The sequence below is a fragment of the Rhinoraja longicauda genome, chromosome 34 (assembly GCF_053455715.1).
Source record: "Rhinoraja longicauda isolate Sanriku21f chromosome 34, sRhiLon1.1, whole genome shotgun sequence".
Classification (NCBI taxonomy): Eukaryota; Metazoa; Chordata; class Chondrichthyes; order Rajiformes; family Arhynchobatidae; genus Rhinoraja; species Rhinoraja longicauda.
In genome coordinates, this window is record NC_135986.1 from 7,235,711 (window position 1) to 7,249,682 (window position 13,972).

Genomic DNA, 13,972 nt, shown 5'->3' on the forward strand with positions numbered 1-13,972 from the left:
CCAACGTGATTGTGTTGGTCACTCTGGCACGAACAGCACGCCCAAGCTGATCCCACAAGTGTTCAATGGGGTTGAGGTCAGGACTGCTGGCAGGCCATTCCATCCTCTCCACTCCCAAATTCTGGAGGTAGTCTCTGAGAAACCCTGCTCTGTGGGGGCGAGCATTGTCATCTTGGAGGATAGAGTTCGGTCCCAGACTGTGGAGATATGGGATTGCCACTGGTTGCAGAATCTCATCTCGATATCTCTCTGCATTGAGATTGCCTCCAATGATGACAAGCCTCGTTTTTCCAGTGAGGGAGATGCCGCCCCACACCATCACACTGCCTCCACCAAAAGATGTTACTCGATCGGTGCAGTAATCAGCATAGCGTTCTCCGAGTCTTCTCCACACTTTGACCCTATGATCCAACTGCCGTAGGCAGAATCTGGACTCATCGCTGAACATAACGTTCCTCCACGTGTTCAGGTTCCAGTGCACGTGTTGCCGACACCAGCGCAAACGGACCTGACGGTGAAGGGCAGTCATGGCAGGCCTCCTGGCAGCCCTATGAGACCGGAGATCGGCTGCATGCAGTCTGTTCCGAATTGTCTGGGCAGAGAGCCGTCGGCCATATCGTCCTGCAAACCTTGACTGCAAATCTGTAGAAGACAGCCTACGGTTCCTAATTGCTGACAGGGTGAGGAAACGGTGTTCTTCGGGTGGCGTCTTCTTGGGACGCCCACTTCGCGGCCTGTCTCTGACATCCCCCGTTATATGGAACTTGGCCTTCACTTTGGAAATGGTACTAGGGTTCACTCCAAATAATGCCGCAACTTGGTTTTGCGAAACACTAGCTTGAAGTTGCCCTATCGCACGGGCCCTATCCAGATCAGTCAAACGTGGTATGCCGATTCTTGGAGCAGACACCTACTGACCACTGTAGCAGGGCCCATGCTCACAGATACTGCCAATCAGGTGCCAATCAGGCACCTGATTTTCAGCACCTGGGGGTACCAGAAGCTCAAAACAAGAGTCAAAAGCAACAGCAGAATAAGCTGTTTGGCATTGGCAGAGAAGATTTGGCAAATTTTTCATGGGCGCAACCCATATACTCAGCTCTACTGCTCATCCCATAAATGCATGTTCCTTTCAAATGTGACACCATTTAAAAGGGAAATAAACAGGCTTTCCAAAGGTATAAGATTTATTGCCAAGAAGCATTGTTACAACAAAGAAATAATCTACCAAACACAAATGTCCTTACTTTTTGTGCTATGTTTTATATATACATATATATATATATATATATACACACATTGATATACACATGTGTGTGTGCATGTGTGTGTGTGTGTGTGCGTGCACGTGTGTGTGTGTGTGTGTGTGTGCGTGTGTGCGTGTGTGCGTGTGTGTGTGTGTGTGTGCGTGTGTGTGTGCGTGCGTGTGTGTGTGTGTGTGTGTTTGTGTGTGTGCGTGCGTGTGTGTGTGTGTATACGTGTGTGTGTATACGTGTGTGTGCATGTTTGTGTGTGTGGGAAGCAACTGCAGATGTTGGTTTCCACCGAAGATAGACACAAAACGCTGAACAGGCGGAGGAGGCAGCATCTCTGGATAGAAGGAATAGGTGACGTGTCGGGTTGAGACCCTTCTTCAGACATATATATATATGTGTGTGTGTGTGTGTGTGTGTGTGTATGTGTATGTGTGTGTGTGTGTGTGTGTGTGTGTGTGTGTGTGTGTGTGTGTGTGTGTGTGTGTGTGTGTGTGTGTGTGTGTGTGTGTGTGTGTGTGTGTGTGTGTGTGTGTGTGTGTGTGTGTGTGTGTGTGTGTGTGTGTGTGTGTGTGTGTGTGTGTGTGTGTGTGTGTGTGTGTGTGTGTGTGTGTGTGTGTGTGTGTGTGTGTGTGTGTGTGTGTGTGTGTGTGTGTGTGTGTGTGTGTGTGTGTGTGTGTGTGTGTGTGTGTGTGTGTGTTTTCTATGTGTAGATGCTCGTTAGTGAAGTCAATCTCGGACTGTGCAAACACTACACAGACTGGGCCCAAGTTCAGGATCGAAACCGCGTCGCGTGAGGAAGCAATTCTACCGGTTCCACTCCTCTGCTGCCCTCTGTAGAAGCTATATTGTGAGTCTGGAGTGCAAGCTGTGGGGTGGATAGGTCCCAGAGATTGCTGCTGGCGGTTCCCCCTCGTTTGTTGGAAATTTGAGGACAGCGCTCAGAGGTCCACTTCCCGCCATATCCAAGCCTCTCTCTGTCAGCGGACCGTTGGACAACCGGCGGTGTGGAACCGCTCAGCTCTGGAGAGGGTTGTGCCAAGGGGGATACAAATGTGAGGATCGTTGGAAGGAGGGACGGAGGGAGGGGCAGGGGTTGTGGATATGAGTGTTACCTGGAGTTAAAACATTGAATGGTGTTTCCACAGGAGCAAGGATATCGTGGAAAAGCTGCACAACGCCTTGGTTAGACCCCATCTGAGGTTGTGAATGCAACTGTGACATCTGTGTCTGATGAAGGGAGTTCTCGACATGGCGAGAATGCAGCAAGTGCTCATTCAATGGACTGATGCGACGACGGGTCTGGGGTATGTGGAGAGATTAGTTCGACTTGAAATATATTGACTGGAGTACGAGAGAATGAGAAGGGACATCGTGAAATCCTGTATATGTCTAACAGCATTAGGTGAAATGGATCCGGGGAGGATGGCGCCAGTGGCTGACGAGATCAAGACCATGGCCACTGGCAGTACGAGGTAGTCCATCGAGAACCTCAAAGGCTTGGATAGGGTAGCCGTGGAGATAATGTTCCCACTTGTGGGAGAATCCAGGACGAGATGCCATGGCCCAGAATTAAAGGACGTTTCTTTAGGAAGGAGATAAGGAAGAATTTATTTAGTTGAAAGGTGTTGAATCTCTGGAAATATTTGCCACAGAAGGCAGTAGAGGACGTCAATAGATGTTTTAAGCAGAGATAGATAGATTCTTTATGGGTACGGGTTCCAGATGTTATGGGGAGAAGGCAGGAGAAAGGGGTTAGGAGGGAGTGGCAGATCGGCCATAATTGAACGGCGGAACAGACGATGGGCCAAATGGCCTAATTCTGCTCCTATCATTAACCAAGATCGGGAAACAGTTCTTCGTCCAGGGGGTGGTGTCACGGTAGAATTCTCTATCACAAGCCAGTGGAAACAGCCCATTAAATATACAACGACATGTGACAAATACAAGTACTTTAATGCAAACAAGGGCTCAATGGAAATTTGCGGAAACAGGAGGTTAAAGAAGATGATCAACCATGACCCTGTCAAACAGAACATGATGGACGTGGGGCCCAATATCCTGGTGCAATATTTTACGTGCCCATATAATTAATGCAAAACATTTGAACGTTGAGCTCAGAAACGCTTGCTGTAAAAGTGGCCAACATATCATTTGCATTTCCAATTTATTCCTGAACCTACATACAGTTCAAAGTTCACCGATACCTGTGGAAAGGCACATAACACCAGCCCCGGAACCGAAATATTTCAATCCCAATTTATCTGGAACTATCCCAGTCTATATTAAACACGTGCTGGTGTTGGGAGGATGATTGGATTAATTTGTCGTTTAGAGTCATTGGGTCATAGAGTGATACAATGTATAAACAGTTCCTTTGGCCCACACCGGCCAACAAGTCCCAGCTACACTAGTCCCACCTGCCCGAGTGTGGTCCATATTCCTCTCAGCCTGTCCGATCCTTGTACCTGTCTGACAGTTTCTTCACTATTGGGATAGTCTCTGTCTCAACTACCTACTCTGGACGCTTGTTTCATACACCCACTGCCCTTTCTTTGAAAAAATGTGTTCCTTAGATTCCTACAAAAGCTTTCCTCCTTCACCATAAACCAATGTCCTCTTGTCCTCGATTCGCCTACTCTGGGCAAAGGATTCTGTGCATCTACACGATCTATTCCTCTCATGATTTCATGCAACTCTATAAGATCACCCCATCCTCCTGCGCTTCGCGGCATAGAGTCCCAGCCTACTCACTCTATACCTGTAGCTCAGACCCTCGAATCGTGGCACCATCCTCGTGAATCTTCTCTGCCGGCAAAAATCCCAATTTAACGGGAACCATCCCGGTATTTATTAAACCCGTGCTGCAATACAACTGACCCACAGCCCCATCCCTCCCTGGTTTGTATCGGTTTGGTTTAGTTTGGTTCGATTCGGTTCGGTTCGAAAATATAGAGTGCAGAAAATAGCTCATAAATTCATACGTTATATAAGCAGAATCAGGCCATACGGCCCATCGAATCTACTCTGGTATTCAATCAAGGTTGATCTATCATTCCCTCTGAACCTCATTCTCCTGCCTTCTCTCCATAACCCCCGTCACGTGTCCAAATCAATTAATTAACTAATCAAGCAGTTCTTAGCATGTTGCACATCAGTTCCACAGACAGAGTCTAATGTCCAAAACGGAGTAAAGATGCATCGGACTGTATCCCAGCGTATGGAAGAACCAAAGCCAAAGACCAATGTCCTCAATGTGATATCGTACAGTACCCTGGATTATAGAAGCATCGATTAGAAACCTGGAAGCTGTTCTTGAGTCTGGTGGTACGTGTTTCCAAACTCTGTACCATTCTCGCAATGGGAGCAGGGAAAGAAAGAAGGACTCGGTGGGTGGGTCAGGTCTTTGAATACATGGACTGCTCCTCCTGCTCCCCCTCCGACACTGTGAGCTTGAACGCTTTAACCTCTGGCAAACGCTGTGCCGTCATGCATTGTTCAACATTTTATCATTTACTTCATCAAGGACTTGGCACTTGCTGCATTCTCGGCATGTCGAGAACTCCCTTCATCAGACACCGAGGTCAAACTTGCATTCAGAACCTCAGATGGGGTCTAACCAAGGCGTTGTGCAGCTTTTCCACGATATCCTTGCTCCTGTGGAAACGCCATTCAATGTTTTAGTTCCAGGTAACACTCACATCCACAACCCCAGCCCCTCCCTCCGTCACTCTTTCCAATGATCCTCCCATTTGTAGCCCCCTTTCCACAACCCTCTGCAGAGCTGATCGGTTCCACACCGCCGTTTGTCCAACGGTCCGCTGACAGAGAGGGGCTTGGACATGGCGGGCAGTGGACCTCTGAGCGCTGTCCTCAAATTCCCAACAAACGAAGGGGAATCGCCAGCAGCAACCTCTGGGACCAAATCCACCCCACAGCTTGCACTCCAGTCTCACAATATAGCTTGTACACAGGACAGCAGAGGAGTGGAACCGGTAGAATTGCTTCCTCACGGCGCCCGCGACGCGATTTGGATCCTGACCTTGGGCGCTGTCTGTGCAGTGTTTGCACAGTCCAAGATTGACTTCACTAACGAGCATCTACACATAGAAAACACACACACACACACACACACACACACACACACACACACACACACACACACACACACACACACACACACACACACACACACACACACACACACACACACACACACACACACACACACACACACACACACACACACACATATATATATATGTGTCCTGTCATATATATATATATGTATATATATATGTGTATATACATATATGTGTGTGTGTGTGTGTGTGTGTGTGTGTGTGTGTGTGTGTGTGTGTGTGTGTGTGTGTGTGTGTGTGTGTGTGTGTGTGTGTGTGTGTGTGTGTGTGTGTGTGTGTATATATATATATAAATGTGTGTGTGTGTGTGTGTGTGTGTGTGTGTGGGTGGCAAGCAACAGCAGATGTTTGTTTACACCGAAGATAGACACAAAAAGCTGAATCGGCGGAATAGGCAGCATCTTTAGATAGAAGGAATAGTTGAAGTGTCGGGTTGGGACCCTTCTTCAGACCTATATACGTATATATTTATTTGGTTGGAGGATGATGAATCTCTGGAAATATTTGGCACAAAGGCAGTGGAGGACGTCAATAGATGTTTTTAAGGCGGAGATAGATAGATTCTTGATGGGTACGGGTTCCAGGTATTATGGGGAGAAGGCAGGAGAAAGGGGTAAGGAGGGAGTGGCAAATCCGTGTTGGAATGGCGGAACAGACTTGATGGGCCGAATGGCCTAATTCTGCTCCTATCGTTAACCAAGATCGGGAGACAGTTCTTCCTCCAGAGGATGTTGTCACGGTAGAATTCTCTATCAAAAGGCAGTGGAAACGGGCCATTAAATATACAACGACAAGTGACAAATACAAGTACTTTAATGCCAACGAGGGCTCAATGGAGATGGGGAGGATGCGGAAACAGGAGGTTAAAGAAGCTGATCAACCATGACCCTGTCAACAGAACAGGGTGGACGTGGGGCCCAGTATCCTGGTGCAATATTTTACGTGCCCATATAAGTAATGCAAAACATTTGAACGTTGAGCTCAGAAACGCTTGCTGTAAAAGTGGCCAACATATCATTTGCATTTCCAATTTATTCCTGAACCCACATACAGGTCAAAGTTCACCGAGACCTGTGGAAGGGCACATAACACCAGCCCCGGAACCGAAATATTTCAATTCCAATTTATCTGGAACTATCCCAGTCTATATTAAACACGTGCTGGTGTTGGGAGGGTGATTGGATTAATTGGTGATTGGAGTCATTGGGTCATAGAGTGATACAATATATAAACAGTTTCTTTGTCCCACACCGGCCAACAAGTCCCAGCTACACTAGTCTCACCTGCCCGAGTGTGGTCCATATTCCTCTCAGCCTTTCCGATCCTTGTACCTGTCTAGCAGTTTCTTCAATATTGGGATAGTCCCTGCCTCAACTACCTCCTCTTGACGCTTGTTTCATATACCCACTACCCTTTCGTTGAAAAAATGTGTCCCTTGGCTTCAAACTAAATCTTTTCTCCTTCACCTTAAACCGACGTCCTCTTGTCCTCGATTCACCTACTCTGGGCAAAACATTCTGTGTATCTACACGATCTAATCCTCTCATGATTTTATACAACTCTATAAGATCACCCCAATCCTCATGCGCGTCAAGGCATAGAGTCCTAGCCTACTCAGTCTATACCTGTAGCTCAGACCCTCCAATCGTGGCACCATCCTCGTGAATCTTCTCTGTCGCCAACAATCCCAATTTAGCGGGAACCATCCCGGTATTTATTAAACCTGTGCTGCAAGACAACTGAGCCATATCTGTCCACAGCCCCCATCCTTTCCTGGTCTGTTTCGATTTGGTTTAGTTTGGTTCCCTTCGGTTCGGTTCATTTTTGTTAGCCCTACCGAGATACCGTGAAAACCTTTGCGTGCTGGCTGAACGAATGGGGAACTGGGGCATTGATGGTAGAGGTTCTGGGAGCCGCACTGGGGTTCATATGTCAGTTATTTCCATTATGTTGAAAACTTAGATACAAAACAGGCTGAGTAGATGTTGGCAGATGTACAAAACAATCTTTGGACAGTCTCAAGAGGTACTTCAGCAATATCAGATAAACAGAATTTCACAATCTTTATAAGTAGCGGAATTAATTTGCAGCTGGGAGAAATGTAATTGACGACATCAGAATTTCGTGAGGTATAAATAAACCTGACCGGGAACCTTGAGCTACTGGCGGTGACGATCTACCTGAGACCATTGTGAGCACAGGCCACATCTTTATTTCCCACCGATATCAGCAATGTGGTCTAGTAACCGTTACCGGATCGATACCCTTCACCGTGTCCAATATTACTTTGACTACGTCATCACAGTCGTCGGACTGCTCAGTAAGTCGTTATATCCGCTTGCCATTTAACAGCGTTAAGAGGTTGAATTTTTGCATCTGTTCCTTCGGATCAGGAGAGTGATTGCCCGGGGTTTGTCCATCTAATGTATCCGCCACGCAAACACAAGTCAACAGCATGTCTCTGAAATTACTTCAAGAAGTTGCATATTTTATATTTTGTTGGTACATGTCAGTGAGAGGAAACGATGCGGAATGTCGGCGCACGAAGCCGACGGGGAACTGAAGAGGGTCGCTGATGGGAGGGGGAGATGCAACTCTCGGAGTGGCTCAGAAAGGGTCGCAGTGCGCGGTTCCTGCGTGGTTCCCGAGGTGAAGTTTTATACAAAGTGCGGGCTCCGTGAACGCAAATCCTCACTTTTAATGCCACTGAAAAGCCATCATTATAATCCTTTGTTTGCCTATCACTCTGACAATTATTAGAACGGTTTCGGAAGTCTGTATTAATTCCGGATGGAGATGACAGCAACACAGGGTCTAATGTGTCTTTCTATCGGAATACACGGAGACTGAAGCACCCACACACAAAGGTGGCCTTTAGTACCGTGTCTCTGCTGGACACTGCTACTTCATCTCAACCCATACCACCCAAACCCACCTTCAATTTTCGGTTTAAGCCAGCATCTGCAGTTCCTTCGTACACATTTCATGATGAATTGATATTTTTGCGCGGGCGACTGTCATACCGCAGTACAGCTGTAGGGGTCGTGCCTGCACCATGACCACGATCATGGAGAGCACCTTGCATCTGGTGACCAGGTTCAAAAGCCGTCTGTGTTCATTTCCTCACAAGTAATTTAGTGGCGATCATCGTTATCGGACGGGGAAATTGCGGACTGTCCCGGTGCATCACTCACTATCTGGTGGCGATGGCGGCAGCAGATCTAACGGCCGTCTTCTTCAACGTGGCGATACATTTCCTTTACTCTGCGATTTTCCGAGGGTCCACTCACACTGTTGCATGCACCCTACAACAAGTGATGGGATATGTTTCCCTGGACTGCTCAGTCTGGTTAACTGTCGCTTTTACATTTGATCGCTTTGTGGCTATTTGTTGCCAGGGCTTTAAGACCAAGTACTGCACGGTTAGAATCGCCAGGGTGGCGATAGCAACAGTGTATGTGGTGAGCTTATTACGGAACATCCCCTACTACTTTGCATTTTATTCTTCTTATGTAAACTACCCAATCGGGTGTTTGGAAATGCCGGAATATTTTTCTCATCCCGGGTGGCTTGCTTTCTCCTGGATTCATACCATTTTAACCCCTCTGGTTCCATTTTTCGTTATTGTGACGCTTAATATCCTGACGGTCAGATCCATCGTGGTTGCGAGCCGAGTCCGCAGGAAGCTCCGCGCACACGCCAGTGGCGAGAAACAGGAGGACCCGGAGATGCAGAGTCGAAGGAAATCGATCATTTTACTCTTCTGTGTGTCCGGAAGTTTCATCCTCCTGTGGCTTACGGACGTGTGCTTCTTCATTTACACGCATATTGCCAACTTACACCAAGTCCAAAGCTACGATAACCCAAGGTATTTCGCAAGTTCAACTGCGTACATGCTTAAAATTCTAAGTTCGTGCACGAACACGTTTATTTATGTGCTCACTCAGTCTAAGGTCAGAGACGAACTGAAGAATGCAATCAAGTATCCCTTCACAATATGTCTTAAGATTGTTCAAAAATAAATCTGATGTAATAAATGTTAATCTGTAATGAATGTGTTAACGAGGTAACCACAACAGCGTCGTCTATTAAGAGCTGAAACAAAGACACACTGGTGGGTCCGGGAGTGATGCTATAAAGTAGTCATGGTGAATGTTTCGATCAACTGTCTCGGGACTAAAACAATGCGAGCTGATTATCGGAGCAGGGAGTAAAAGGAATGAATGAGACCAGCTCTGAGTATTTCTGGACCGGGCTACCTCTATGTGTCAGAGTAAAGGATCGTGCGCCCCCTGCAGACCGGTTGTGTAATGGTCTTATAACCGTCTGTGCCATTTAATTAAAGCCAATGGTGGATGTAGGTGTTATACATAGTATGCAAATCATCATAATTTAACCTATTTACAAGTAAACGTATTTCTACCACATTTTGCATGTGATGTGTTCATGTACACCTTTCCTGCAAAGCGCTCTGACCGCCAAAGCCTGCTGGATCTCCACTTACCAATCATTATCATTCATTTACCCATTCCCATCCCGACTCTTCTGTCCTTTGTGTCATCGTTTTGTATAGTGAGGGTACAAGCAAACTGCAGACGCCGCACTTCATATTCCGATTGGGGAGCTTGCAATCTAACGGTTTGAACTTTGAGTTCCAGTTATGAAGTCATGCAGCACGGAAGCAGATCTCCCCGGTCCACCTTAACTATGCAGACCAAAATGTCCCATCTACATTAGTCTCATCTGTCCGCGTTTGTCCCGTCTTCCCCAAAACCCCTCCTATCCATGTACCTGGCATCGTTTCTTTGAAAAGCTATTACCCTACCTGCAATAACTAGGTACTCTGATAGGTCCCTCTGTACATCCATCACTCATTGAGTGAAAGGGATATCCCGCAGTTTCCTATCAAATCCTGGCATTCTCGTTTTCAGCCGTAAACCAGTGTCCACTACTTTATGATTCCAAATCCTGGACCGTTCACCCTATATATTCCCTATGGTGTTTTATGTAAGATCATGCTTGTGCCGCCTGCGTTCCCATGAGATGCCTGCCTGCTGAACCACTCCCTAGAGCTCTGGTCCTCAAGTCCTGGCAAATCGTGAATCTTCTCTGCGCGGTTTCCACCTTAATGACGTCCTTCCTGTAGCTGGGTGACCAAAGTGAGCACCGTACTCTAAATGTGGCCGCACCAAAATCTTTGCAAATTTAACATGTTCAACCGTTATGAACAATATCGTGACTGATGAAGCCCAGTTTACCAAAATACTTCGCTACTACGTATAGCTCTCATGGTATTATGAATGTGCACACCTTGATCGCTCTGTTCTACCGCACTCCCCAGGGTCCTGCCTTTCACCGTGAAGCTCCTCCGCCATCTGACTCCCAAAATCCAACACCTCGCACTTATCTGCATTAAATTCCACTGGCTATTCCGCAGCTAAGTTATCTAGCAATTGTGGACAACCATATTTAATGTCAGCTAATGTGCCATCGTCAGCAAACTTGCCTTTAGTTGAGTTTAGTTTAGTTTACTTTAGTTTAGTTTAGTTTAGTTTAGTTTAGTTTAGTTTAGTTTAGTTTAGTTTAGTTTAGTTTAGTTTAGTTTAATTTTGAGACACAGCATCGAAAGAAGCTCTTCGGCCCACCGAGTCCGCACCGACCAGCGATCCCCGCACAACAACACTAGTCCTACACACACTAGGGACAATTTTACATTTATACCAACCCAACCAACTGCAAACATTTCAGTGTGGGAGGAAAGCGAAGATCTCGGAGGAAACCCACGCAGGTCACGGGGAGAACGTGCAAACTCCGTATAGACAAGCCCCTGTTGTCAGGATCGATCCCGGTTCTCTGGCGTTGTAACCCATTTCAAGATACCTTACATGCCCTTCGGCTCTTCAATTACTTCCTTTTTCCAGGCCCCCACTCCATCAGCTTTACTATGGAAGTTCAGTCATTCTATAACACAATCCCTGACCAGGAAGGCCTGAAGACACTCCGATTCTTCCTCGACCGCAGAACCAGACAATTACCCTGTACTAACACTCTTCTCCTCCTAGCGGAGCTGGTCATTACTCTTAACAATTTATCCTTCAATTTCTCCTACTTCCTGTAAATCCAAGGTATAACTATGGGCACTCGTGTGGGCCCCAGCTATGGCTGGCTCTTTGTAGGGTACGTCGAACCATAGCTGTTCGAGGCGTACACTGGCCCTATCCCCGAACTGCATCTCTGCTACATTGACGACTGCATCAGTGCCACCTCCTGCATCCATGCAGAACTCATGGGATTTCCCCGCACTGCACTCAAATCATTTTTCCAAACTGCACTACTAATTTCCATACTGCACACAAATTCACTTGGAGCATCCCCGACATCCGTGGGATTGATCCCTGTGATGGCGGGACTGTCATGTGAGGAAAGATTGAAAGGACAAGGCTTGTATTCACTGGAGATTAGAAGGATGAGAGGGGATCTTATAGAAACATATAAAATTATAAGACTGGACAAGCTAGATGCAGGAAAAAAATTCCCAATGTTGTGCGAGTCCAGAACGAGGGGCCACACAGTGTCTTAGAATAAAGGGGAGGCCATTTAAAACTGAGGTGAGAAAATTATTTTTCCAACCAGAGAGTTGTGAATTTGTTGAATCCTCTGCCACAGAGGGCAGTAGAAGCCAAATCACTGGATGGATCTAAGATAGAGTTAGATAGAATTCTAGGGGCTAGTGGAATCAAGGGATATGGGGAGATGGCAGGCACCGGGTATTGATTGGGGACAATCAGCCATGATCACAATGAATGATGGTGCTGGTTCGCAGGGCCGAATAGCCTCCCCCTGCACCTATTTTCTATGTTCTATGTTTCTATCTCCCTACCGTTTCTTGATCTCACTGTCCCCATCACCGGTGATATCCTATCAACTGACATATAGTTTGAACCTACCGACTCCAACAGCTATCTAGACTACACTTCTTCCCACTATGCCTCCTTCAAAGACTGTATCCCCTACTTCCAATTCCACCGTCTAAGAAACATCTGCAGCTGAGGTTAAGTGTTCCATACCAGGACATCCGAGATGTCATTTTCCTTTAGGGAACGGAGGTTCCCCTCTTCCATCATAGTTGAAGGCCTCACACATGCCTCCTTAGTAGCCCGGAGCGCTCGTCTTGCTCCCCTACCCCCAGTCGCAAAAGGGACAGAGTCCCCCTCGTCCTCACCTTTCACCCCATCAGCAGTTGCATACAGCACACAATCCGCCAACATTTTCGCCACCTCCAATGGGATCCCACCACGAGCCACATTTCCCCATCTCCACCACTTTTCTCTTTCGGCCGTGAACATTCCTTCTGAAACTCCCTGGTTAAATCGTCCCTTCCCACCCAAACCATTCCCTCCCCAGGTACTTTCTCCTGCAACCGCACTAGATGCAAAACCTGTCCCCATACCTCGCGACTCGATGCCATCCAAGGACTGCAACAGTCCTTTGAAGTGAGGCAGAGGTTTACTTGCATCCCCTCCTCCCTCCTCTACTGTATCCGCTTTTCCAGGTGTGGACTCCTACATATCGGCTAAGCCAAGCATAGGCTCGGTGATCATTTCACTGAACACTTCCGCTCAGTCCGCCAAGACTTACAGGATCTCCCGGTTGTTAAACACTTTAACACCTATCCATTCCCATACTGACCTTTCTGTCCTGGACCTCCTCCACTATCAGAGTGAGGTCCAATGCAAATAGGAGGAACAGCACCTGATATTTCGTTTGGGCAACTTACAACCCAGTGGTATGCATATTGACTTATTTGAGGTGGGCACAAAATGCCGGGGTAACTTACAGGGTCAGGCAGCATCTCGGGATAGAAGGAATGGCTGACGTTTCGGATCGAGACCATTCTTCAGACTGATGTCAGGGGAGAGGGGGGGGGGGGCAAAGATAGAATGTAGTCCGAGACAGGAAAAATAGTGGGAGAACTAGGAAGAGGAGGGGATAGAGAGGGAAAGCAGGGAATAACTCAAGTTTGAGAAGTCAATGTTCATACCGCTAGGGTGTAAACTACCCAAGCGAAATATGAGGTGCTGTTCCTCCAATTTCCGCTGGGTCTCACTCTGACAATGGAGGAGGCCCAGGACAGAAAGGTTAGATTGGGAGCGGGAGGGGGAGTTGAAGTGTTGGGCCACCGGGAGATCAGGAAGGGAGTTAAGACTGAGCGGAGGTGTTTAGCGAAAATGGAGGAGGCCCAGGACAGAAAGGTTAGATTGGGAACGTGAGGGGGAGTTGAAGTGTTGGGCCACCGGGAGATCAGGTAGAGAGTTAAGGCTGAGCGGAGGTGTTCAGCGAAAAGATCGGCGAGCCTGCGCTTGGTCTCGCCGATGTGGAGAAGTTGACACCTGGAACAGCGGATGCAATAGATGAGGTTGGGGGAGGTGCAGGTGAACCTCTGCCTCACCTGGAAAGACTGTTTAGGTCCTTGGATGGAGTCGAGGGTGGAGGTAAAGGGACAGGTGTTGCATCTCCTGCGGTTGCGGGGGAAAGTACCTGGGGAGGGGGTGGTTTGGGTGGGAAGGGACGAGTGGA

At 47.4% G+C, this 13,972-nt stretch overlaps 1 protein-coding gene across 1 annotated transcript in view; it reads left to right on the forward strand.

The window, feature by feature from the left end:
* The window catches only part of LOC144609307 (uncharacterized), a 17,877-nt gene extending 8,460 nt beyond the window's left edge, over positions 1-9,417 (forward strand). The window contains exons 2-4 of the mRNA XM_078427738.1: positions 2,493-2,560; positions 7,597-7,715; positions 8,492-9,417. Coding sequence (XP_078283864.1) covers positions 2,493-2,560; positions 7,597-7,715; positions 8,492-9,417 — 1,113 coding nt within the window. The remainder of the gene's footprint in view (positions 1-2,492; positions 2,561-7,596; positions 7,716-8,491) is intronic.
* The last annotated feature ends 4,555 nt before the right edge of the window (positions 9,418-13,972 follow it).